We start from the raw sequence: 25817 nt of genomic DNA on the forward strand, positions 1-25817 counted from the left end.
AAAGATTGCTGCAAAAACTGTTAGCGCAAAGTTCCATTGCAGCTTTGCTCCTATCTAACATAGAGGTATTATAGCCAAAATATAAATAAATCTTATATTATTACTCAGTGAAGGTACTTAATCTTGAATTCTTTATTTCTGTGCAGGAATCATTTATTTTATGCTGGTTGGATATATGTGAATGTCTACCAAGGTCAGCCTTCACAATAGTAAGAGCCATTGCTTGGACCGCCCTAACCTTCAGAAGTGTCTTTTGCTATAGGGAATGTGGCTAGACTCATAGATGGACGTGTCTATTGCCTAACATGCTCTGCCAGCTCTCCATACCGTTCTTTCTTTAAATGTGGCACAGATTCTCTTCCTCTTATGAGAACCTTGGGAACTGCATGTTGAAGCAGTATTTCCTAGGGATCTGGACCAATAGGAAGAGCAGCTTCGTATTGATCAGTGTGGCAGCACTGGTTTCTATACATAGTGACACACATGTGCATCTTTGCATCTCAGTTTATTAATAGAAAAGGAGAATGGCATTAAGTGTAGACTGCCGCTCAAGGAAAGAACCCTGGGTAATGTCATCTCTAAAAAACTGACCTTCTTGTCTTTCGAACAGAAGGTGTTATTTAAGACATCCTTGTAATACTGCTGTAATAAAGTAATTCCCAGATCCCACTTATCCCTGATTAACATGGTAAAATCTACAATCAGTGTCAAATAAATTTCTTCTCTGCTCCACCGTAGACTGACGCCAGGGCCGCAACTAGGGCTGTGCAACAGGGGCGATCGCCCAGGGCGCAACGCTGAAGGGGGGCGCCATTTAGGAATATTTTAGGTTCATTTGATTAAAATTCAGTGCTAGGGGAGCGGCATTTGTCTTTCTTGCCCCAGGCACTAGAATTCTAAGTTACGGCTCTGACTGACGCTTATTTGCACCTGAATGCTTATAGCTGCAGTCGAAATACACATTTTCATTGGCCACTGCAAAAATGTATAGATTGCTACATAGGTCACATTTTCTTTTTTGGCCACAGCAAACATAATAGAGGGTGTCAGGACTTTTGTTCACACTTATAATAAAAGTAATTTGATTTGTCTTTGCTTTGCATTTTACGGGGACCAGATGTCTTTAGCACTGCAAGGTTTAACATAAATAATCACTTAATATATGCAAAAAGTGTACTGAAAACAACACTGTGTTGCAGAATACAGGCCAGAAATTGCAGCGCTAAACAGTCTGTTGTTAACTTGGGCGGGGGTGGGAATGTAAAAATAGAAGAAAACGTGAGTAAATGCACAAATGTCAGCAGCACAAGTGAAATAATCATTGTTTTATATGCTAGTGTAGAAAAAGAGTATGTTTGACCAGGAGTTTGTGCTGACAGCTACTAATTACATATTAGATGATAATTTCAGAATCACTGATTATAGGGCTTTTAATTGTATTGCTTGTTCATGCCTTATGTTTTGTAAATCAAGGTATTACTGTGTTATGTTTTTTGTTCGCTAGACACAAGTGTATAAATTGCTCGGCCTAAGGGTGCCCAGAAACAGGCAAATCTGGCACTCACTGCAAGAAACTATGTCCAATGCATCCATAACCGAAGAGATAGTGATAGCTCCCAATTAGTGTGGCAAGACGACCACACACTGCTAGATTGCGGTTATTGTCCATCATTGGCTGTTTTGGGCTCACAGACGTGATTTGTAACCAGCTTTGTCTGGAGTTCTGAAGGATTTACTGGAGTTCTGAAGGATTTATGAAGGATTGCCCCAGGCAGCACCCATATCTTGTACTGAGGAATCAGTTTTGTATGTTGAATTATTTTTCTGCATTACCTTCTTACTATGCAAATAAAGGCTGCAATTTTCAAAATCTCTATACTAAGCATAACAGATTTCAGGCATGCATGCAATTAGAATACCCCTTCAATTAATTAGTTTTTTTCCTGTAGTTTTGGAACTGTGTAGTTGCGTTTTAGCTTGATGGAGCTTTGTGAATTGCTTTTGTTTTTCACAAAGAAGGTTACTACAGAATTTTACATCTTATTTGTGTATGCTTTTTATAAAAGCTTACACTAGAACTCTTTCTCTCTTAAGCTGAACAGTGGTTCTCCCAGACTTTAAAGTACCAAAGCATGCTAGAAAAATCATGTATAGTCCAAATGACAAGATAATGTACTAACTTTATTTGATACAAATGGAAGACCAAGGATTGAAGCCTGAGAAGTGGAGTAGGAGATTACTTCCATTCACTCACCTGTTCTTACTTTTTTCATGCTGTCAATTACATGCTACACTGATTACTTTAAGAGTTCAAGAGACTTACGTCACCGTGTGCACCTTCAGTCAATTACTGTAGAGCAATCTGTGAGCAGAGTACTGGGGAAGGGTGACAGGCAGGGTAAGGGCAAGGAGAGAACCTTGTCTCACCTAAGATCATAAGAAGAAAGTCCCTAATAGCGGTATGGTTGTTGCTACTTGTATAAATGCATTCCCCCTACAATCTATGAAATAAACCTGCAGATATGGATCATAAAAGAGCATATACATAAACTTCTTACCTGCACTTATGTTTTTATAGAAAAATTGATCTTGGAGATCTAGTGAAGTTAGAAAGTTAAAAAGTACAGTCTCTTGGTGCTGTGATAGTTCCATAGGTGATCCCTGGCATATATGGTGGAGATGTTCGAAGCTCCAACCATTTGGATGGAGGTGACTCAAATTTCTAAAGAGTTATTGGTTGATGGGGTGCCGGAGGGTCCAGATTTCTGGATTCTTAATTTGAGTAAGACTCCGATTTCTTCATATAAAAGATCTCTCCTAAAGCATTTCAATAATGTGGCAAAGGCAGCTTTCTCGGTTAATTGCAAATCCTCTACACCCCATTGGTCAAGGATTGCTTAAATAGACTAGACTTTTATATGTCAATGGATGATATCACCTTGGCTGCATTAGACAGAAATGCAGAGTTCACCACCGCCTGGTTTAGCTAACCTTAGCATTTCTTGGATTGGTGTCTAGTTTGGCCACAACTGGGTGACCAAATTAAATGGATCTGGTCACTTATTAATGGAAAGACTAGTTAATGTGGTTCACTGATGCCTGCACTGTCCAAGAGATTGGGGGTATTAGCAAACCACATTTTCAGGCAGTCCCTGTAGACCTGTGTTCATCCAGATGTTGGTTGGGATTTCTCGTCGTTTTGGGATGAACCACATTGATTTAAGAAACTACCAGATTGGTTATCTGATTATTGGCTTGTGTTTAGTACATCATTCCATATATATTTCACTGCGCTGTACAGTCAGAGAAATGTATTCATCAGTTATGCCCAGTGGAGCTCACAATCTAACTTTTATTTTGACAAAAGCCACTCATCCATGCTTTGTAAGATGTTCACATCCCATGTAATCCATACATTTCTGTACTTGTTCCTTAGAGGATACTACTTTTTTCACTATGTACCATCAAAAGAAGGATGTTTTGTACATTCTGGTGTGGGTATATTTGCTATAATAAATGCTTGTTTTCTAATGTACTCAATTTCTTCTGTATTGTATGATCTATATCATTTTCCAGTATCTGCCTTCTTGGCAACCGTACTTTGTCCCAAAAAGGATTTGATGTCTGCGCTAAGTTTATAGACAATGGCAACGAGACTGTCACCACGAAGCTGTGGGCTCTTTTCTGCTCCTCTCCGTTTTTGAATGCCACATGTGACCTGTACTTCTCTCAAAACAACGTGACAGAGATTCAAGGCATCCCAGGAGCAGCCAGTGGGCTAATCAGAGGTGAAAACTGTGATAGAGTTTATGGTTGTTTGCTAAACAAAGACTAGATAATAAACAGAGTCATTATTAGGAGGGAAAAAAAATATCAAGAGCAAGATTGTAGTAAACACAATTCAAACAAATTATACTGGATTTTAAAGTGTCTCTACTTAGCTCCAGAGCACCATCTCGGTCCAGTTTTCTGAAGTGGGTGTCGATAGAACAACTTGTAGCCAATCAGATCGTCACAATGTTCACTGCTGCAAGAGTATATCAGGATATGAATGTACTGATCTTGTGGTAGATAGTACTGCCGATACCTCCTGATCAATTTTATTATATAATGTTATTCAGATGGGAGTCAATAAAGCCACTATTTCATATCACTATTTCAAAGGTTGAGCTGAATAATATATACAAAATACCTGAAGTGATTATACAAGTAAATATCTCCTCCATATTCTCTCTCACCTCTGTAGTAGATTGTAATGCTATTGGGGAAGGTTCTCCTCTCACTGAACAGGCAGATATGACATATAGTCTTGCAGACTTGCTCTAAAGAACTGCAATGTGTGGATATATTGATGCATAGGGGTAGGATCATCAATGTCACAGCAGCTTAACTGACTGCAATGTCAGCTTTGTGACCCGCACAAGATCCCATGAGGATAATGTCCTAAAGATGTTGGAGGGTTCTTGGGCTTGGTTAGGTAATATTCTAAAAAAAAAAAAAAATACTTTTTAACAAAACTGCAGGAGAAAGTGAGAATAGGAATGAACTGTTTATAGTACCCTCAGGCTTTAAATTTGGGATCTTATAGGTCATTTAATTCCTCTGTTTAAACCCTTTAGAAAACCTGTGGTCCAATTATTTACCAAAGGGCATTATAGTGGAAAAAAGCGGTCTACATTCGGTGGCCAATCAGGATGCAACTAACTTGGACCAGTCCTACGTCTTTACCGATATGACGACATATTTCACGCTCTTGGTGGGAATCTATTTTCCCTCAGTCACAGGTAACTGCTGTTCATACGGTTATATCAAAGTATTCTATATGCAGACACACAATCCATTTTACAACATGTATTTGTGCCGCTGCTAAGAATTCGGGTTTTGTTGATATCTTGATGAAAGGTTCTGTGCAATGAATATGCTGGTGTAAATTATGAATGCCTTCTGATAAGATTTGTTTGTGTGTGACTTGTCAAGCGCCTGCCTTCTTTCTTATTTCTGCTGATTGAAATGGTTTGATGACTTCCCCAACCTGCCTTGTGTTTGGTTAGGAGAGGAGTATCTGTAGGAGGATGTCATTACAGCCTTAGAATATTCAGCCCGACAATATTTTTTTCATCACTTTTCACAGTTTGAGTTAATTGAGCTTTAATGAGAACCCATGTTATCACTTCTGTGTCGTGATTTAATAAGCAAATTCTTTGAAAGCATGTACCTGAAGCTGTGGTACAAGAAAGTCGGGCTTTATCAGACAATCATCCCAAAGAGAAAACCACTGAGCTAATTAAAAATATGCAAAACAAAAAAAAATGAGCACCATAAAATAACGAAACATATTCTCACCTCTGGATAAATAAACAGGGCTAGATCTAAGGGTGATAAATGAATGGATTTGTGAAGGATAGGGTGTGAATGATTCATTCTAAAAGCTTGATAATTTACACTGTCTATTCTATCTTTTTCTAGCTGAATTTCATTTTGCCTTAATGTTTACGTAATTGCTCTCAATTTTCTGTTTTTTTTTGTTTTGTTTTATCACACAGGGATTATGGCTGGTTCTAACAGGTCCGGAGATCTTCGTGATGCCCAAAAGTCTATCCCTATTGGCACTATAATGGCTATTGCCACCACATCGTTTGTCTGTATCCTTAAACAATAGAATATATATATATATATTAAAAAAAACAAACATAAAAAATAAATATATAAATATATATATATATATATATATATATATATATATATATATATATATATATATAAATATAAATAACAACACTTGACATGATTAGCTGTTTCCCTCTAATCAGCTACTGGAGCATATTGCCGAAATCTCTGGGTGAGAGACTCCTTTGTGTGAAGTTAAAGGAGTTACCCACTTAGTATAACACCTTCCTAATTAAACATTTCCCCTGAGAAGGCTCACGCTACGGTACTCGGCACTGACAGTACTGAGCACAATGAAAGCTCTTCCAAAGAGCTCTACTGTAGAGATATGGACGGCTTATAATGTAATAGTGTTCTTTGTAACATAATGATGTTTCAAACGTAATGTAATGATGACATAAAGGCACTAGCTGTGTCTTTGCATCAGGTAACTGGGGGGTTCCGAGAAGGGGCTACCTATAATTTGCTATACAGGGTGGACAGGTTAATTAAGATTGGGTTGTCTGCAAGGGGTCCACCCCTTTAAGAATTCTGATTGATTTTAAAATGTACATTGATACAAACTGGGATTATTGTGGAAAACTTAAGACATGTTGAGGTCCCTTGCCTAATATTGAAATAAATAATTAAGCCGTATAGGCCAACATAACACTACAATCTCAGTCTTTGCTGGTCGGCAGCTACAGAATATTGAAGTAGTGCCTTTTTGTATTTTTTGAGAGCAAATAAAATCACATTATATCAGAAATGATCTCCTGTGACTGTAAATAGAAAACAATATAATTAATGCAAATGAAAAAAGTCTTGTATCTGATAGCAACCAATCAGACTCAAGCTGTCGTTTTTTTAGTACAACTCAGAGAATTTAATCAATATTTGATCAGTTGTTATGGCCTACAGCACCTTTTTACTGTGTAACGGTTTTGAGATATATCCTGCAACCCCTGCTATTGCATGGTTTTACTGTTTTACAGGGGAATCATCATCATCAACATTTATTTATATAGTGCCAGCAAATTCCGTAGCGCTTTACAATTGGGAATATATTCAGTCCAAGTCAGTAACTTGTGGAGACGTTCCAGAAGTAACTTAAATATATTTAACACATTAACAGAGTTGTTCTGACGTACTAGGTAGTCACAGTTGAGTAGTTCAACCCTTTTTGCATTTAAATCTTTAAATTTAGTTATTTAACCACATAATAAATTATGCAATGTCAGGCCTTATTCTTAACCTATGAGAGTGTTTTTATTATTGCTCAACTTTATATTAAATGGTTATTCATTTTTTTTTAATTAGATAGATAAATAGACAGACAGATAGATACAGTGGTCGAAGTGTAAATTTAGAAGCGTCGGTATCGAAAATGTAAGTCAATGGAAGTTGATAGTTTTACAATCAAGGCAAAACAAAAAGACAGTTGTCAACGCTTATCCTTAACAATGTATATCTGTGTGTATCTAGCAAATTGATAACATGAGGTATTAGTTCATATTTTGATCAAAACATTTAAACCTGCATCCCAGCGTCAAGGGCACCTCATTATATGCAGGTCCTCCACTGACCTATATGCTTTAAACACCATTATAATGCAGGTAAAATCAGAAGCACTCACCTCCCAGTTATAGGGGTTTACATCTAGCAAGGGTTGGCTTGTGAGCCACAACCAAATGTGTCCTAAATAGGCTTGATGGACAGCTGCTATGACAATAAGGCAATGTTTTGAAACAAAACCTAAGAAAAAAAAAGCCTGCACTTGGTATATCCCATATTGTATATGGTACCAGCTGCATGGCAATATAAATACCCATATATGTATACAAAACAAAAAGACAGTTGTCAACGCTTATCCTTAACACTGCATATCTGTGTGTATCTAGCAAATTGATAACATGAGGTATTAGGTCATATTTTGATCAAAACATTTAAGCCTGCATCCCAGCGTCAAGGGCACCTCATTATATGCAGGTTTTTTTCCCTTCTGGTTTTGATACAATGAAGGCAGTAGAAGTGGCGGCATGGCATACCACCATATACTAGCCCACTTCTACCACTGTGTGTGTGTATCTATCTATCTTAGTTAAGTTAGTTAGACAGATTTGATAAATAGAAGAGATAGATTGAGAGGCTAGATAGAGAGGTTATCTAGAGAATGAGAGATTAGATAGATATATAGAGGGGCGCTTCATAGTGTAAATAAGTTAAATTAATATCAGCTTTGTGAAAACTAAATTATATCAATACGGTGTAAGAAGAGAAAAAGGGAAAAGATGATAAAGGTTAATTTGAAAATTCTACTTTTAGGCTTGCACTAAATAATGCTTTACAAGTAGTGAATCACATACAACTGTTGCCAATAAAATAAATATACACGCAACCATGTTTTGGAGAGAAATTTACATTCATGTGATGGTTTAGAGTGCTGAATTCCTTCATTGAAATTTGTTGAGTACAACCTTAGACATATTAAGCTTAGCCCTGTCCACTAGCCACACCACATATATATTAATTTATTTTGGATTGTCAAATCAAAATGCATAAAAAAACAATATAATACAGGGACCAGAACAGTGGGTAACGACCTATTTATAACAAAGTCTTATTTAGAAAGGCATAGAAAGAACAATAGAAAAAACGAGGTGAACAGAAACATGACTTGTTTTAGAAAATAGGCTGTGGTGCGTGGGGAAATGATAGAAATAAGGGTATAGGACTTGTGAATAGAATATAGAATCCTTGTTGTCCTATATTAGAAAAACGAGAAAGGTGCTTAATGTATACAGGAGGGTGGGAGTCCTGGCTCATGTGGGGAGCCTGTGTAAAGAGGGTCAGGAGGCAGAGGAGGCAATCTGGTGCCTGCTCTCTACAGAGAGTCAGTGGGCCCAAACTGAATTAAATACATGGCCTCTATTGTGGAGATAATAGGTGATTTTTTTTCCATTGTTGTTATCTATTTGTTTTCTTAGTGCAGATGGGGGAACGGTATTTTTCAAATTCTTTGCGCGCAGACACTTTCCGCAGCTAAAATATGTGAGGCAAATTTCTGGAGACCATAAAAATACACAAGGGGGCGCTAGTCTTCTCACTTCCCATCAAATTTATTAAAATACATTAATTTTATATATAAATGCAGATATCTTGTAAATATATTCATAGACAGTATAAAAAAAGCTCTGCATATGACAATATCCAGCCTATGAAATAGAAGATAAGTGACACTCATCTTCTATTCCATAGGCTGGATATTGTGCCTGACTACATCTGGTTGATGTAATTCCACACTGCAAAGAGCAATATATCACAAAACAAACGCAAGAAGTCATACTAACTTTTTCCAATATCTCCGTACATTGCATATATTTATATGCTTATTGTTTTTGCCTCACCGGGAGTGGACTGTTAATATCACATGACTATAATACTATAAGTCCAATGTAAATTCTGGGACTATAGAATGTACTGTCGAATTTCTATGTCATATGCAGAGCTTTTTTTATACTGTCTATGAATATATTTACAAGATATCTGCATTTATATATAAAATTTATGTATTTTAATCAATTTGATGGGAAGTGAGAAGACTAGCGCCCCCTTGTGTATTTTTATGGTGTTTTGTCTTTGCCTAGGCTTGTATCCTAGTCTTTGGGGGCAGCTGTTATCCACTTTGTAGGTCTATCCTGGCGCCCTAATTGTACTTTTTTCAAATTTCTGGAGAATTTGTTAAGATTCTGGAGAGGATAACGAAACTAACATTATATTAGAGCTTCAAACTGGCTGTTCAAAAGCCTATGGATTTTGTCCCAATAGGTGGCTATCACAGGGCATGTGGCCCCAATTTCTCCATCGGTTTGGTGAAGCGGTAAAAAACTTTGTAGGAAGTTTCTTTTAAAATAGAGCTTTTAGCAATTCCCGGTCTTGTGACCACAAAAGCTTCCTCTGGTGGGGGGGCCACTGGGAGGTGTGGCTCCCATTCTGCTAGCCACACCTTTTTTTTATTCAGAGGATTCCTTCAGCTTGTTGGCCATGTTAAAGAATGTAGTGGCACAACACTGCACAATTCAGTCCATCTTTGTCATGTTACTAAGGTGAACCTTCCCACAGCCAGTTAATGTAACATTTAACACCCTCATTTGAAGTTGTTCTTATTCTTTTTGTATATTTTTCTTTACCAATGAATATAAAATATGTTTATTATAATTTTATTATATACAAGTTAACCCGTGCATGATACTCATGCATTCTAGTCAAATCAAGCTACTTAAGGTGTTAAAAAGGTTCTTGTCATGCATTTGGGCCTAGACCAGGCCTCCTCAGGGGAAGAGCGTTACATCCCGACGCAAGCGCCCTTTTTTAACGTGGTTTTGTCCACGTGTCACCACCTCTTTATTTTTCTCCATCACCTCATCCTTCATCTTCATCGCCACATCCTTCATCAAGCTACTTAAGGTGTTAAAAACTCCCCACTGTCACCCCCGGCAACCACCAACCACTCCCAACTGTCACTTCTCCTTCAAGAAATATATAGGTCAGTGTATAACTCTGCCCAGCAGGTGGTGCTGCAGCTTGGTTTTTTTTTTCCCCCACACACGCCACTAGGCATTTATATAGTAGATGCCGTGCAAGCAAAGAGTCTCCTCTTAGCGTTTACCAACCCAAGATAAGGCTATTGTACCTAATGCCAAATCCAGCCCAGTTCTTTGGCTTTGTAACCAGCTTTCCACTGGTTCGCTTAACCTAACAGTTATATTCACCTTTACAGCTGAGCAGATATTACTTCCGTTGTTCTGTTTGGGTGCTGTATTGAAGGTGTTGTCTTACAAGACAAGTAAGTATCCTAAAACATTCTACACGTATATAATGCAACAAATACAATAGGATATACTCACAATGTAGAACTACTTAGTAAATAATACAGTTGTATCATTTCTTTGTGTGCAGTATGGGTTTTTGTCATTCTGGTCAACTGAGCCTAGAGTTTTCTTTGTGTGGTGATGTTTCTTTGTTATGTGGTTTGTAGTGTTTTTCCTTCACTGTGGAATAGTCTTTTGCGTGATGATTATTTCACTGTTTCTACACAGATGAATGTTTGGACCTTTATTATGTGTTTATATTCACTGAACTTTCATCTTGACCTATCACTTTCTCTTCCAGGTTCGGGGAAGCCGTTAACGGAAATTTAGTGGTGGGAACACTGGCCTGGCCCTCACCCTGGGTCATTGTTATTGGGTCTTTGTTCTCTACATGTGGAGCTGGTTTGCAAAGCTTAACGGGAGCTCCACGTCTCCTGCAAGCAATAGCGAGGGATGGTATCGTGCCTTTCCTCAGAGTGAGTTTCAGGCTCATAACACTATTATAAAAACCTCACTGCTGAGAAATAGTATAAAGATGTTCCACTAAATCACCCAAAAAACCCTTGAAATAAGTAGGAAAATAATCTCTTCTTTTGAAGTCTGAATATAATTACATAAATGATATATTTTAATATTTGCTGGATGACTGTTTTATTTCTCTATTATTTTAAAATTTGGTCATTATCAAGTATTGTAGTTACTTTATTTCTTTTATTTTCTTACGATTATTCACTATTTGTAATGGTGAAAATATGACCACTTTATTGTAGCTCTTAAAAGAAAAAAATAGTAAAAGACAGAAGACACGTGTATTTATGATAGTTTTGTTAAAAATTTTGTTTCAGTCCATACTCGACAGAGTTAAGACAATGCAAGTTAGCTCATATTTAATGTATTATTTGTATTTGTCATGATTTTCCCTAACACCTAGGGGGTAAATGTATCAAGCTGAGAGTTTTCCAGCGGGTTTGAACAACCAATCAGATTCTAGCTATCATTTTTTAGTACATTATACAAAATGATAGCTAGAATCTGATTGGTTGCTATAGGCAACATCTACACTTTTCAAACCCGCTGGAAAACTCTCAGCTTGATACATTTACCCCCTAGTTATCAAGATGCTGTTTACTACTGCAATAAAACTTATTACAGTGATATTTATTTTATCATTGCATTTAAAAATAGGTGTTTGGCCATGGGAAGGCTAATGGAGAACCAACGTGGGCCTTGTTGCTGACCGCCTGTATCTGCGAGATTGGTATCCTCATTGCATCTCTGGATGAAGTAGCTCCAATTCTTTCTATGTACGTTTGCTGTCTCTTTAGTCTCAGTATTCGTTTTTAGCTTTGTCTTTTTCCCATCACCCTATAGCTTCTCCTATGGCTCCTTCTCTTCTCTAAATTTGCAGCTCCTGTCTTTTCTTTTTTTTCTTCTTCTCTATAACTGCAGGTTTTTCTTGATGTGTTACATGTTTGTTAACTTGGCCTGTGCAGTGCAGACATTGCTCAGGACTCCCAACTGGAGGCCTCGCTTCAAATATTACCACTGGTGAGTGAAGGCCTAGAAGATTGTATTAAAACGTGTGAGATGGTTGATTTGGTGTAGGCCTCATCTCAGAGACATCCATGTCCTCCATCCCACAACATAGCTCATTTGTAAACCATCGGACCAGAGATTTGATATTGTAAAAGGAATTCATTATCTTCAGAAGGAGGTTGTGGGGTGCAGCTCATCCAAACATAATTCTTTCACCTTTCTTCCTTGCAGGACACTTTCGTTCCTTGGCATGAGTCTTTGCTTGTCTCTCATGTTCATCTGCTCCTGGTATTATGCTCTGGTGGCCATGCTGATAGCTGGGCTTATCTACAAATACATTGAGTACCGAGGGTGAGTATATATAGAGATAGATTTTTGTGAGCAACATTTATTAGTGGAATGATCGAGATCATAAAAAAATCTTCATATTTGGCTGTGGTAATCCACCTTCGTGGCTATTAGGGCAGCTCATATAGACATATTTTTTAAATTTTAGGTACAGAAATTATGCCAATATGTTTTACTGGTCATCTAATGACTGAAACCTTATTTATATTTAGATGAATGCTTTTATAAGGTATCTCTTTTATAAAGTATACCAATGGAAATAATTGGGTAGCACCTTATGTATCTGTAGTAAAGGACTAAGGGGACTATTCAGGTATTTGTTACAGCAGTTGTTTATGTGCAGGGCGGAGAAGGAGTGGGGAGATGGAATTCGTGGACTGTCACTCAGTGCTGCTCGTTATGCTCTTCTAAGGTTGGAGGAAGGGCCACCACATACCAAGAACTGGAGGTACGTGCAGGAGAGCTTCCTGGCTTAGAAGCTCTTATGTAGATCAGGCCAGATAAAAGTGCTGTACACTGGATGTCATTCAGAGAAGTTAATTGTTCTGTTCTTCATTGTAGGCCTCAGTTGCTTGTTCTAGTTCGAGTGGATCAAGACCAAAATGTTGTTCACCCCCAGCTTCTCTCCTTGACCTCTCAGTTAAAGGCAGGTAAAGGGTTGACCATTGTTGGCTCCGTGCTGGAAGGGACGTACTTAGAGAATCATCCACAATCGCAGCGTGCTGAAGAGGTGAATGACGTCATACTTATATTTACACTGTAGACACATGTATAACAATTACATGGGTATATTCTAGGTTTCATGCTTTGTATCTTTTCCTTCCATTTCAATGTGTTTTAATCCAGTCTCTCCGTCGACTTATGGAAGCTGAGAAGGTAAAGGGTTTTTGCCAGGTGGTTATCTCTTCCAATATCAGAGATGGCATTTCTCATTTGATTCAATCCAGTGGACTTGGAGGACTGCAACATAACACCGTTCTTGTTGGGTGGCCAAGGAATTGGAGACAAAAAGAAGACCATCAAACTTGGAGAAACTTCATTGGTACTATTTCTTGATAGTTATTATGATGTCATACCTACTTAAACTCATGAACTTTGTGTTTTTCATCTTTGCATGCCATAGTTCTCTGCCAAAGATTAATTTTTTTGAACTAATACCATTGTTATAGATACCATTTTTTTTTATTACAGAACTTGTAAGGGAAACAACTGCTGCTCACTTGGCTCTGATTGCCACCAAGAATGTGGCCATGTTCCCTGGAAATCAGGAGAGATTTTCTGAAGGCAATATTGATGTTTGGTGGGTGGTCCATGATGGCGGTATGCTGATGCTTTTGCCATTCCTCCTGCGTCACCACAAGGTAACTAACTAATGACACATCCTTATGTCCGCAGAGTGCTCATTAAAATTCCCTTTTGAAAAGCTAGAAAAAAAACAAACCTCAGGGACAGACGAAGAAACGAAATGTTCTCTTATTACATAATTGTTCTCTTGACTTGTAAATCTAAACTATAATATAATTAAAATACCTGGTAATGCGACAAACATTTGTTTGCAAAAATATCTTTCAAAATACTTAGTTTAATTATTTATGGTTGTATTAAAAAAACCTCAATAAACACACACACATATATATATATACATACATATATATATATATATATATATATATATATGAAAGTGCTGTACATTTACCAGAATAATACGACTTGCATTAGTAAATGACTCCCCTTCAGCTTATCACCGCAAAATAATTATAATATATAAAGAAATATTTTAAAATATTCACCATTGCAGAAATGTTTTTTTTCAAAGAATAAAGTATTTTGTAAATAATTTCACCTGTTATCGTTATGCATGTTATATAGGCATGGGGAAGCTTATCTCCGTGAAGCCCTATTGCCTTAAAAAAAAACCTCCTATTTTCATTGGCCATAGGGCTTGCCACTTTATAATAAATATGCCCTATAGTGTGGTATGATAGAAATAATATTGGAAATATCAGAAATTGCTGAGACTGTGTACTTTCTGTTATTTACAGTATTATTTCCTCTATGTATTTTTTTACTTTTTTCTACATTTCACACCTACTAACAAACACAGGAATATGCCGAAGAAGGCAGCCATACTTAATGTATTGAGGTTTGATTGCTATAATTTATATTTCACATATCACATTCACTTTATTCTAAGATCTTTAAATGCTTACACCTTCCTTCTTATGTATCTTCTAGATGTGTAAGTGATCTGTGACTTAAAAATAGGTTAAATTCAAAGAACATTTTTGTTTATATTTAAGTGGACTTGTTTCCAAGTAAAGCTTAGATTTTGTGGAGTTTTTTGGTAAGAAAGTAACACACTGTCCAAGAAACGGCACGTCGGCTTATGCACTTTATTGGTTTTTCCATTTCTCAAAATCACTCATTCTGCAAGACGCAGCAGTGATACGTTGGGAGTATAGATGGGTGACTCCATTCAGCTGATTCTCAAAATCTTCTAATTTCAGCGATTTGCAAATTAGTCCAGATTTGCCTAAAATTTAGCAAATAATTTATTCCCCCTGGAAAATTAGGCCAATCACAGTGCATGGAATGAAAAGAAGCTAATACGGAAGGGTCAAGAAATGTCACGTGTCTGTAGACTTATTAACTTTATAAAAGGCACTAACTGCGCCTCTGATGCTCACGCCTCCTGTTCTAGGGAAAACCGTCTGTCAATGTTACTATTTGTGACTTTTGATGTGAGCTGGGACTTATATGATCCTATAATCTTCTCGTCTTTACTACTATTCTGTGCCCAGAGCAGTGCCTGATTTACCTATATTGCCCACATCTTCACACATCTGCCACCATCAACTTCCCTTTATTTAATTTGGTATTGCAATGAATCTAATTGTTTCTACACTGGTCATTACCCATATACATTAAGTTTTACAATTCCTAGGCAATGTATCATTTGCTATCTTACCTGTTGTATTTTTTTTGTAATGCAAAGGTCATTTTTTTTGTACTTGTCACTATAACTAGCTGTTCTGTCCATCCCCTTTAATTGAAGACCTTATTATTATTTTGGGAAGCGCCAAGGCCTATTCATGATATTTATTGTTCTGACTGTGGGTTACTCTATACAGAATGATGACTTGTATGAAGAAAAGTACCCCCCACCCCGCCCCCCAAAAATGTGACAAACACATGAAATGATTCACTGACTAAGCCATGGTGGCAGTTCAGGCAATAATGAATATTATAAATCTCTAGAGATTTCTTTTAGTCACACCTTTGTGGACTTTGAGGACATTATCCCTAGCAGTGGTACATCTGTACCAGTGACTATTTGCTGCAGTTTAAGGATGACACAGTAGTACTACAATGTGAAAGGCATCCTCAGAGGGATGATGATAAGAAGTATTTATTCTCACCCTATGCTCAAAGAGGTCATATGAAGTTCAAAATTTATCACCAGGCGATTAACATCTTGCTCGGGCAAAAAATGTCAACCGTGCTCAGACAACACTACATCGCTAAGTACATTACACAGGTAAAGCAGCAATTTTTTTATTTATTTTTATTGAAAGTCTGTGTAATCAGTGCTCTCGTGCCCAAGTGTCCGAAAAAATAAGTGAAAACTTAAAAAACATGCACAAGGGATGCAGAACTGGCCCTCTTCAAGAAAGGAAGGGCCCTAGTCCCCTGACCCCCAGATCCATAATGACCCTTAGGGGGCAAAGGTCTTCAGACCCCCTTCGCTGCAAGGCTAGGGGGGTCCCTTTAGCCCCTGGAATCCGCCAAAGCTTCACCCAGGGTTTGGCAACTCGTCCAACCCCCGGAAAGGAGGACCCACGATGGATTGCGGGGGGGCCGGAAACTGATGGCCACACAGCCCCCCCTAGATCTTCGAGGGGGGGGAGAGCCCTCAAGGACCTTTCCACACCCTAAAATCCATGAAAAAAAAACAGAAAAAAGTGGAGTGACAAACGGTGAGAAAAAATAAATAGTGCGGTGCAAAACGGCCCCAGCCTTTAGGCCGAGATGTTTAAAATTACTCCTGCCTAGCCAAAGGCCGGCTCAAGGGAGAGTGTGTGACTTAAAGGTAAAGCAGTAATGCTCGTGCCAATTGTAATGTGAAAGATATCTGTAGAAGACTGGGTTATTGAACATGCCCGTTATCTGCCTTGGGGGGAGATGGGGGGCAAAAAAGTTAAACAGTATTCCAAAGAATTGTTTCATCACACCAGTGTAGATGTTTTCTGAAATATATGGCATTGTAAAGGTGCCCATGCATTCTAGAGGTGTTCACAGCCAATTATGTGGCATGCCACGGAGTTTGCCAAATATAATTTATTTATAGACTATAGAAGGCTAAATAGTCTTAAAAAAATCATGTGTAATGGTATATGAACATTCTGAGGGGAATCTGTGTTATATACAAGGACATTCTTGGCACCTTGAGTTTATGCGAGAAGAATGTGGGCAACAGTCTTATGCACGGGCGTAACTTTCGGGGTAACAGCTGCAATTGGTCCAGTGGCTGAAGGGCCCCTTTTAGCTACCACCGTTCTGCAGTATCTTCAGTCAGCAGTGAACTTAAAGGGACACTTTAATAGTTCCACAAGTTCTAGTTATGCCGCTGGTCCCTTTTATCAGTTCCAATCATGTATGTTTCTTTCTAAAGCTGGGTACACACTACAAAATTTTCCACCAACTTTTTATGCTGATCGATTTTACATGCGATCGCTGGTCCGATCGTTCGGTCCATGGACTGCAATACACACTAGCCTTGTTTTAGACGATAAATGGAAGAGCGGACGTCCCTTTAGCGACTTTTTACAGCCATGTTGTCGTGAGCAATGATTGCAATTTCGTACACACTGAAGCAACATCGGTCGGAAGTTTATACACACTACACAACGGAAAGGAGATTGGAACGCAAATATTTAACGGTACGACCAACCAAATGAGGCGACAATCGTCCATTTGGGCAGACTTTCGACCATCGTGTAACTACACACACTGACCCGACTTTCGAACGAGCGGTCGTATGTCGGCTGGTTGACCCGATTATTGGACGAAAACCCTATAGTGTGTACCCAGTTAAGAGTATAAAGACTGAATGAACTTGGCTATAATGTGTTTTGCATTTTAAGTATGGCTCATAAATGCATGTTGATCAATAAAGGCACATGAATAATAACAGATAATAGAAAATGCTTATAATATATAGAATAACAGAACTTGTACTCTGCAGTTGTTCATTAATAAAAAACAAGGACATTTCCAGGGACAAATCTTTAGAACCTGGGACTGTCCCAGAAAATTAGGGCTATTTGGCAACTATGGTAATACACAACAAGGCAGAATATGTTATCAAATAGCAGCGCGATATCGAGGTTGGACAGGGCCTACTAAAGCAAGCAGAACTGAAGTAATTACCATCTCATCTACGGAGCTTACACCATGATGGTCATTATCTAATTTTCTTTTATGGAAATAATCTTTCCCAGCTTGTTAGCGAGAGTTGTATGTATGATTAAAAAACAGGCATGATTCTACTCCATGGCATATTATGCAATTACAGGACTACAAGTGATAATGTCTAGATAATTGAATTGCAGATCAACCATTATACTTGCTAACATAATAATCCTACTAACTAAAATAATAATCCAGATCTCCAATTGAAAAGTGTTTATAGTCTGTCATCAAGTGAGTAATGATATGTATCCTGTCTACAAAGGTCTGGAAAAGATGTACAATGCGGATCTTCACAGTGGCTCAAATGGATGATAACAGTATCCAGATGAAGAAAGATCTGACCACCTTCTTGTACCACCTACGAATTAATGCGGAAGTAGAAGTAGTAGAAATGGTGAGTTTTACTCAGACTCCACACCCTTGATGTGCCCCTGGTAAATGTCGTTGTAGTTTGGTATGGGTACAAAAATGTATGTGCATACATATACATTATTTATTTAATATATTAATGGCTATAACTTGCCTTTGAATGCAAGTTAAGTGTATACCACTTTCCAAAACTTTTTTGCCCACATATCACCAAACTGTTCACTGGACTTAATATACTAACATTCGTACAAATATTTTACAAACCATTCCCTCGGTTCTAAAAAAAAAAAGATGTTCTGAAAGTAATTAACTCAGGCAGACAAATGTACATAAATAGAAATGTCATATTTCATGGTTCATGTTTAATTCCTATTGAAACACAGGTTATCTTAAGTTTCTGGGCGTACTCCTGCTTCTTTTAATGTTCCCCTTGATGCCTTCTGAAGAAAATACATGTTTAATTACGTCAATTGAATACAAATGCTATTTAGATGCAGGGTATATTTTTGCTCAAAAATTCCAATACGGGTTACTTACAAATGTGTAACAGTATTCGTCCTTGCAGTGCATATGTAGCCATAGAACCTCTTTCATCCCTGCAAAAGGACAGTTAGTTTATGAGAGCTATTTGCACGTTACATGGTAAGAAAAGCAGGACCGCAACTGCTAGGGTCTGGAAAAGTTATAGCCATTTAAGGATGTTCATTTTTACTGCTATAATCCTGACCAGTCACAAAATTATCAGGCAACTTTACGAAACTAGTAGTAGTTAAGCGGAAGTACTATGTGTATCAGATAAAGGATTGTTTCTTCACAGAGGAAATGTGTGATCACTGCCCTGAGAAAACAATCTAAAGTAAGTGGATACCCATAATGCACTCTCTCTGCACAAGTGCAGATAGAAATAGAGAAGGCACTGTATATTAGACCTGGCATCAGGGAATGGTTTTTAAAACACAGGATATTAAAATGGGGACCAGATAGCTCTGTATATTAGAATGACCACCAGATATGGTTATGTATATTAGAATGACCACCAGATATGGTTATGTATAATTGATTTGGCACAGGATAATCCAACTGCAAATAAAATTAAACAACAGGGTGGATGTATCCTATTTGCAGAAGTAAGGCTATGCAAACTGAAAATTGATATAACACTTCAAAGTCCATACAAGCAATATTTCACAAAATATAAAGTTAAGCTTAAATAAAAACACATATATATAATAAAGCAAAAGCCACTTTTGTGTTAAAATCTAAAAGGTTATTTGTTATTACTATTATCTTGGTAATGGTGTCCCTTTAAGGAATAAATGATGCTCAAATGAGCAGTATTGTAGGAGAAAAAAAAAGACAATAATGATGGCTTGGACTTCGAAGTGACTTTTCTTACACGTTCCAACATGCGCATTATCATCTGCATCCACAAAGTAGGCTCATCCGTGGTTTATGGATGCAGTCCCTAAAAGCACAGTGTAGATGTGAACCTTGCCCTAAGTGGACATTCTGTAGAATTTTTGCACAAAGCTAAACATCCCGTGCGTCGACAAATTTTATAGTTCGTAGATGCTTTATAAAATATCTGCTCTAATTGAGTGGGGGCCGACAAACTGCCAGATTTACCCATGTAAATTAAATATATTTTATAAACTGTAACAGAACACTGCCCCTATGAAATATCACTTTTGAAATGATGGAATGTTTTCCATTACCAAGCAATCCCTTGGACTTGTTTTAGTTAGCAAATAAAGGTATATAAAACATATTATATATTTTAGTATTATATCTCTTTAAAATGTTATATATTACTTGTGGCCAGAAACTTTACTTACTTTGTTTTTTTTTTTACAGCATCTATCATGACTAAATTATGTTTTTGACTTTGTTGCTGATTTGTATCTACTTAAAATTGTAAATGTAGAATATTTTCGTGATTAATAAAAGTCAAGAACAATATTTACCAACATACCTTAATTTATTCAAATTATGTAGCTGATCATTTTAGCTATCTTTTTATTCCTAGCATGACAGCGATATCTCAGCTTACACTTACGAGAAGACTTTGGGGATGGAGCAAAGATCGCAAATCCTGAAGCAAATGCATTTGACCAAAACAGAACGGGAGCGAGAGGTAAATGTACAAAATGACCACGAGAGCCTAAAGTTAGAACAGATGAGGTAGTAATAATGGAGAATATAGACACTGTACTAACGCTACGCCGGCAGTCACACTGTTTTGGAAACCAAGGGGGAGATATAGACAATAGTGCAATTTACTGAAACTGCCGTCTTTTTCAGAGATTTTGTTGGCGGTTTTCGTTTTCAAACCACCAATTTTACTAAACCGCTTAAAAACGCTGTCTTTCAAATCGCCACATTAAACATCGCCGTTCTGATTTTGTTACACAGTAAGAATGCTAAGCATGAAATTTAAGTTGTGGTTTGACAAACCGTCAGAAATTAGAGGTGGATTCTCAAACTGTATCTGGCAAATAAGAACACAAGAGGAGGCACAATACACATATTAATTAGAGATGCTCGGGCTCGATTTTCTGAAAACCGAACCCACCCAAACGTAGGGGATCCGAGTAGGCTCGCGAGCCGACTCTGTACTTTCGTGAGTCCTCAGATCTGAATCGAGGCAAAATGTCATCATTGCGTTGTCGGATCTCGTGGGTTTTGGATTCCATAAGTACCTCCCTCCCCAGTAGATCCAGCACCATTGCTCACACAGAAACAGGGGTAGCAGTGTTCTTGTCACTTCTCAGTCTCCAGTGACATTGCTCATACCGAAACAAGAGGGGTAGCAGTGTACTTGTCACTTCACAAAAATTGACTGGAAATGAATGTTATTGAGGTTAATAATAATGTACGAACAAAAAAAAAGAGTCGAATTATGTGATTTTAGCAAAAAAAAAAAAGGGGATTTTAGAAAAAAATAGGGATCCAAAACCAAAACACACGAGGGCGGTTTTGCGAAAACCAAAACACGAAGTTAATCCAGATCCAAAACCTAAACCCGGGGGTCAGTGAACATCTCTAATACTAATTACACTCTTTAATTATAAGAGCTATCATTATTTATTAAGGGGGCAAAAATGATTATTAATAATCATATGGGTGCAAGTGCATGCTGGCACTAGTAGTGCCTCAAGTGTGCACTATAACTTGTGCACAAATCATGAAATAATAAGTAATAATATATGCCCTCTTAAAATAATCATACCTGTTTGGCCACCCTGATATATTCATAAAATATTGCCCCCTTAAGATCATAATTCATTTTGCCCCATTAATCAATAAATGATTGTCCTCATATTTAATAAGTGTCTTGTGTCTCCTCTTATGTTCTGAATGGCCAGATAGCGCAAACAGCATGCGGCTTGAGCTATTTCACCTTTCACAACCACCTCTTTTTCTATAGCTTGTTTTCTTGTGGTTTTGCTTAAACAGCATACGGTTTGGGACTTTTCGACCTGCCACACATTGCCAGTTTTAAAAGTTTCTAAAGGTAGAGACGTTTCAGAAAAAAACATTGTCCGTATTAGTTGTGGTCTACGGTGTATTATCTTCCAACCCACACAGATTCAGAGCATTACAGATGAATCACGTGGATCAATACGACGTAAGAACCCCACAAACTCTCGGCTGCATCTAAGTGTTCCGGACGAACAAGTGGGAGATTGTGAGGAAAAGTCTGAAGAAGAGGTAACGTTAGCTTTAGGATTCTTTCTCATGATTCTTTAAGACTTTTCCTTTGGAAACTGCGTTGCTGAAAGTTGTCATATTTATTCCTTACCTATCTTTGTGTCTTTGTATTTCTCTATCCATAATTGGATTTCCTCTATACTCAGGTACAATTAATACATGATAAAAATGCAACAGGTTTCTCTGGTACTCCCCAATCTCCACCAGAGGAACCAGACACTTCTCAAGAAAAAGTGCACCTTACCTGGACAAAGGATAAGTTCACAGCAGACAAAAACAAGAGTAAAAGTCCTAGCACTTCGGAGGGGATAAAAGACTTGTTCAACATGAAACCGTAAGCAGATAATTATACTGTTAGCTTGCTATTTTGACCATAGGAGCCAATGACTGTTATTTGTAAGACGTTTTAAACCTATATTCCACACATATTTTTATAAGAGGAAGGTTATACCGGTGGAAAGACATCCTCTGGATTTGAATATTTGGAAATATCTGGGAAATATGGGTTTTTAATTAAAGGGGTTACCCACTTCTGGACAAGTGCACCCCCTGTTTAAACAGTCCCGGATGTAGCAAATAAGAGAGGTCCGCCGTGCTGGGAAACATACTGCACTGTGCACTCACAACAGTCTTCTTCAATAGAGCTGAACAGAAGCCATTTTCAACAAAAGCATCTGTTTTAAAGGTCAGGTGCTCAAGAGAACACACTGGATGCTGGTATTAGCACAATACAGTTATTTTACTGTGATATTCCCAATTAAAAAACTATCCTGCTCTTCGCACATATGAATAGTCTCATAGGCAGAATTTTAAAACCTTTAAAATAAGTATTTCAGTTCCAATTGATATCCATTCATAGGAAATATGTCATGGTACGCCCTCTCCCCACAACTAGGAGAATGGCTGAGGTTTGATATCCAGGACCCCTGCCATTTGGGACAAATACACCATCCGATGCCTCTGTAAGGAATCATTCAATAAATGTTCAATTCACACACCGTGTAGAGCACAAATTATAAAGCTGCTTCAGTATGTGCCAAACAGTCCAATCAGCACATAAGGTGTCAGAATGCCTGGAATTAAAAGTTCTAAATAATCCTCTGCAGAGGGGTTATTGTTGTATTTCTGAGAGGCATAGGGTCCCAGGCTTTGAACTCCTAATATACTGCTAGTTGGTGGGTTGTTTACTATTAAATATTGTCATTGGACTTCTATTTCCATTAGTGGATATTTTTGGGCTATAATAGCCCTCAATTCTGTTACATTTTTGTAACATTAAATCCATCGCCCGCTGCAGAAATATACTCCCTATACTTTGTTCAGTTGAATGAATCGATATGTCCAAAGTTGACAATCGTACAAACTTTCAAGATATAGCCACCATGCAGAATCAGACTGTCATGCAAAAGAAAAGGGGCCAACCACAAAGCAACAGTCACCAGGACATGACTGTAAAAAAGTAGTGAATTTCTTCTCTTTGGGTGTTAATAGAAGCTTTTCTTTTACTATGCAGCTCTAGTAAAAAAAATATCACATCCTCATGTCATATACTTAATCTAATAATACAGAAACATAGAGAGCATATTATAATTGTCAAGGAAGATCCAGTGCATATTTCAGCAAACATCCAGCACACGCGTTAAAAAGTCACAATAATTTTCCACATCATCTGATATGTTCTCTTCCAGCTAGATGGAAATGTACCCTGGCATTGCTTGTACTATTTGCACAAGCAAAGAGAAACCACCAATGGCAAATGTCTGCATATGTAGACCCTTGGATGAGTTTTGTTAGAAGGCATTATTGTGCAATTAGCTATATTAAACCAACTATAGTACTGTTGGAGCAATCATTAAATCTGCATTACTATCTAGTTAAACGTGGTAGTGCAGTGTTGACTTGTTACTCAAAATGTTTGCCTTGTTTCATCCACAAAGTCTGCAGAGGTGCACTTTGCACTTCACACATAATTAGGGATGCCAAATTGCAGGATAAAGTATACCGAATGCTCTGTTCCTGCTGTGACTATAGTCTGGTACCCTGGCAGTGGTATATATGTGTGTTTCACACCTGTTCTGCAGACCAAAAGGATCGTCGCTTCTCACTGAGTCACTTAGAACTGCAAATAACTAATTGTTTGAGGTTGGATGGCTGCCTGTATGCTGAGAGGAAGTTCTGGGAACATTCTCACCTTCAGGCAGCATAGGTTGTTTAAAGATTTTGTGTAAAACCTAGAAATATTAGTCGTATTTGACCCCTAGCCGAATTCAGATTTCCCAGATATGGAGATTTTATTTTTAATTTGAGCATCCCATTATTTGGGGCTGTGATCTTGTTTTATAAAGTCTCTTCACTAGATCTCTTTTTTGTAGTGTCAGAGAAGAAGTGATTGTATTATATTGTCTGGCTGTAAATTATAGATTTTTATTGTGGGTTAAATATTATAATTCTTACAGCATGTAAGGTGGTCCTCTTGACTTGCAGCCCAGGTAACTATGTTCCTCCAATTTTTAGATCAACAAATTTTGCATACTCTTGCGCAAATCATAATCCTGTGGCTACACCGATCTGCAAGTAGAGGCCCTGGTCACATCAAATGTATTTGTGCATTGGTAAAATAATTGGTTCTGCTAGGAGATCTCAACATGCTGCAATGCCATAATTATGGGAAATTATAGTGTTTTAGGATTCCACAGGCATGGTGGTCACAATGGTTGCCTTGGGTACAGTGCTTAAGGCACCAGGAGATCTGTGGTGTCAAAATGGTATTTACAGAACAAAGCCCCTGACCTCAAAACATTATCCTTAGACACATTTTTAAATGAACTCAATCCATCAGCATTTCGTATTAAGTTATTTGTTGAGACGCATGTTTAATAAGTGGCGTTCGTGAGTACCGAATATATGAATTTTTTTTAGACTAATTTTCATGTTTTTTTTTCTTTCTTGCAATCAAAGTGAGTGGGAGAACTTGTAAGTCTTAATATTTCACATATTTAGTAAGTTCCATTAGCAGGAGTGATATTTTAGTTGATGTATATGTAATGCTTCTCATTCTGTTTCTTTTTATCCAGAAACCAATCAAACGTCCGCAGGATGCACACAGCTGTAAAACTGAATGAAGTTATAGTGAAGAAATCTCACGATGCAAAACTTGTTCTTCTCAATATGCCTGGACCACCTCGTAATAGGAAAGGGGATGAAAACTGTATCCTTTTCTGTGACAATGTAGGTGACTAAGCTCAAGTTAAATGATGAAAGTTCAAATTTTGCAAGATGGAAGATTTTAGGAAGTCTGCTAGATTACTGATTTAGCGGTGATCAGAAGCTCTGCTGTAGACAACTATTACAGTGTACTCTGTTTCCATACATAAAAACATTAAAGTTTCGCTCTTCCATTAAAATACATTAGTGGGACTTAAGCCTACTGTTCTACTACAAGGAATTTATAATGAAAACCCATTATAGTTTCCTTTAACATTATGTTTTACCACATAAACTAAATGTAAACCAAAGACAAAATGTCCATTTTAGTAAAATGATACTGTTATGATTCCCAGTGCAGTCACAAAGAGCAACGGAAGGTATAAAGCAAAGTGTCTTTATTCAGTCAGGTAAATACATAAAAAAAGATAACTCAAATCCACGGATAAGAACAGGTTCCAAAAGAGACTGTATAGTAAAATGGCAGGAACAGGTATTATAGGTTTACCCCAGTCCAGAAGGCACAAGGCTGTCCAGGGAAGCAGACAGAGTCCAGGGATCAAGCAGAGATCAGATAAACAAAATCCAAATAGCCAGGCAGAGATCAAGGTCACAAGCGAATAAGCGAGGTCCAGAAGTCAAGCCAAAGGTCAGGGCAAC

General features: G+C 37.7%; 1 protein-coding gene across 2 annotated transcripts in view; it reads left to right on the plus strand.

Moving 5' to 3' along the window:
- SLC12A5 (solute carrier family 12 member 5) overlaps positions 1-25817 on the plus strand; it is a 60121-nt gene that overhangs the window by 27004 nt on the left and 7300 nt on the right. Inside the window, exons 8-25 of one of the 2 annotated variants that reach the window (XM_075177721.1) lie at positions 3577-3788; positions 4620-4784; positions 5544-5642; positions 10435-10492; positions 10819-10993; positions 11703-11821; positions 11967-12065; positions 12285-12404; positions 12745-12849; positions 12963-13131; positions 13248-13443; positions 13593-13762; positions 18136-18267; positions 20269-20376; positions 21831-21953; positions 22100-22287; positions 24912-24926; positions 25028-25161. In XM_075177721.1, the coding sequence (XP_075033822.1) occupies positions 3577-3788; positions 4620-4784; positions 5544-5642; positions 10435-10492; positions 10819-10993; positions 11703-11821; positions 11967-12065; positions 12285-12404; positions 12745-12849; positions 12963-13131; positions 13248-13443; positions 13593-13762; positions 18136-18267; positions 20269-20376; positions 21831-21953; positions 22100-22287; positions 24912-24926; positions 25028-25161 (2387 nt within the window). The remainder of the gene's footprint in view (positions 1-3576; positions 3789-4619; positions 4785-5543; positions 5643-10434; positions 10493-10818; positions 10994-11702; positions 11822-11966; positions 12066-12284; positions 12405-12744; positions 12850-12962; positions 13132-13247; positions 13444-13592; positions 13763-18135; positions 18268-20268; positions 20377-21830; positions 21954-22099; positions 22288-24911; positions 24927-25027; positions 25162-25817) is intronic. The other variant, XM_075177722.1, reaches the window with a different exon arrangement.

The sequence above is a fragment of the Mixophyes fleayi genome, chromosome 6 (genome assembly GCF_038048845.1).
Source record: "Mixophyes fleayi isolate aMixFle1 chromosome 6, aMixFle1.hap1, whole genome shotgun sequence".
Lineage (NCBI taxonomy): Eukaryota > Metazoa > Chordata > Amphibia > Anura > Limnodynastidae > Mixophyes > Mixophyes fleayi.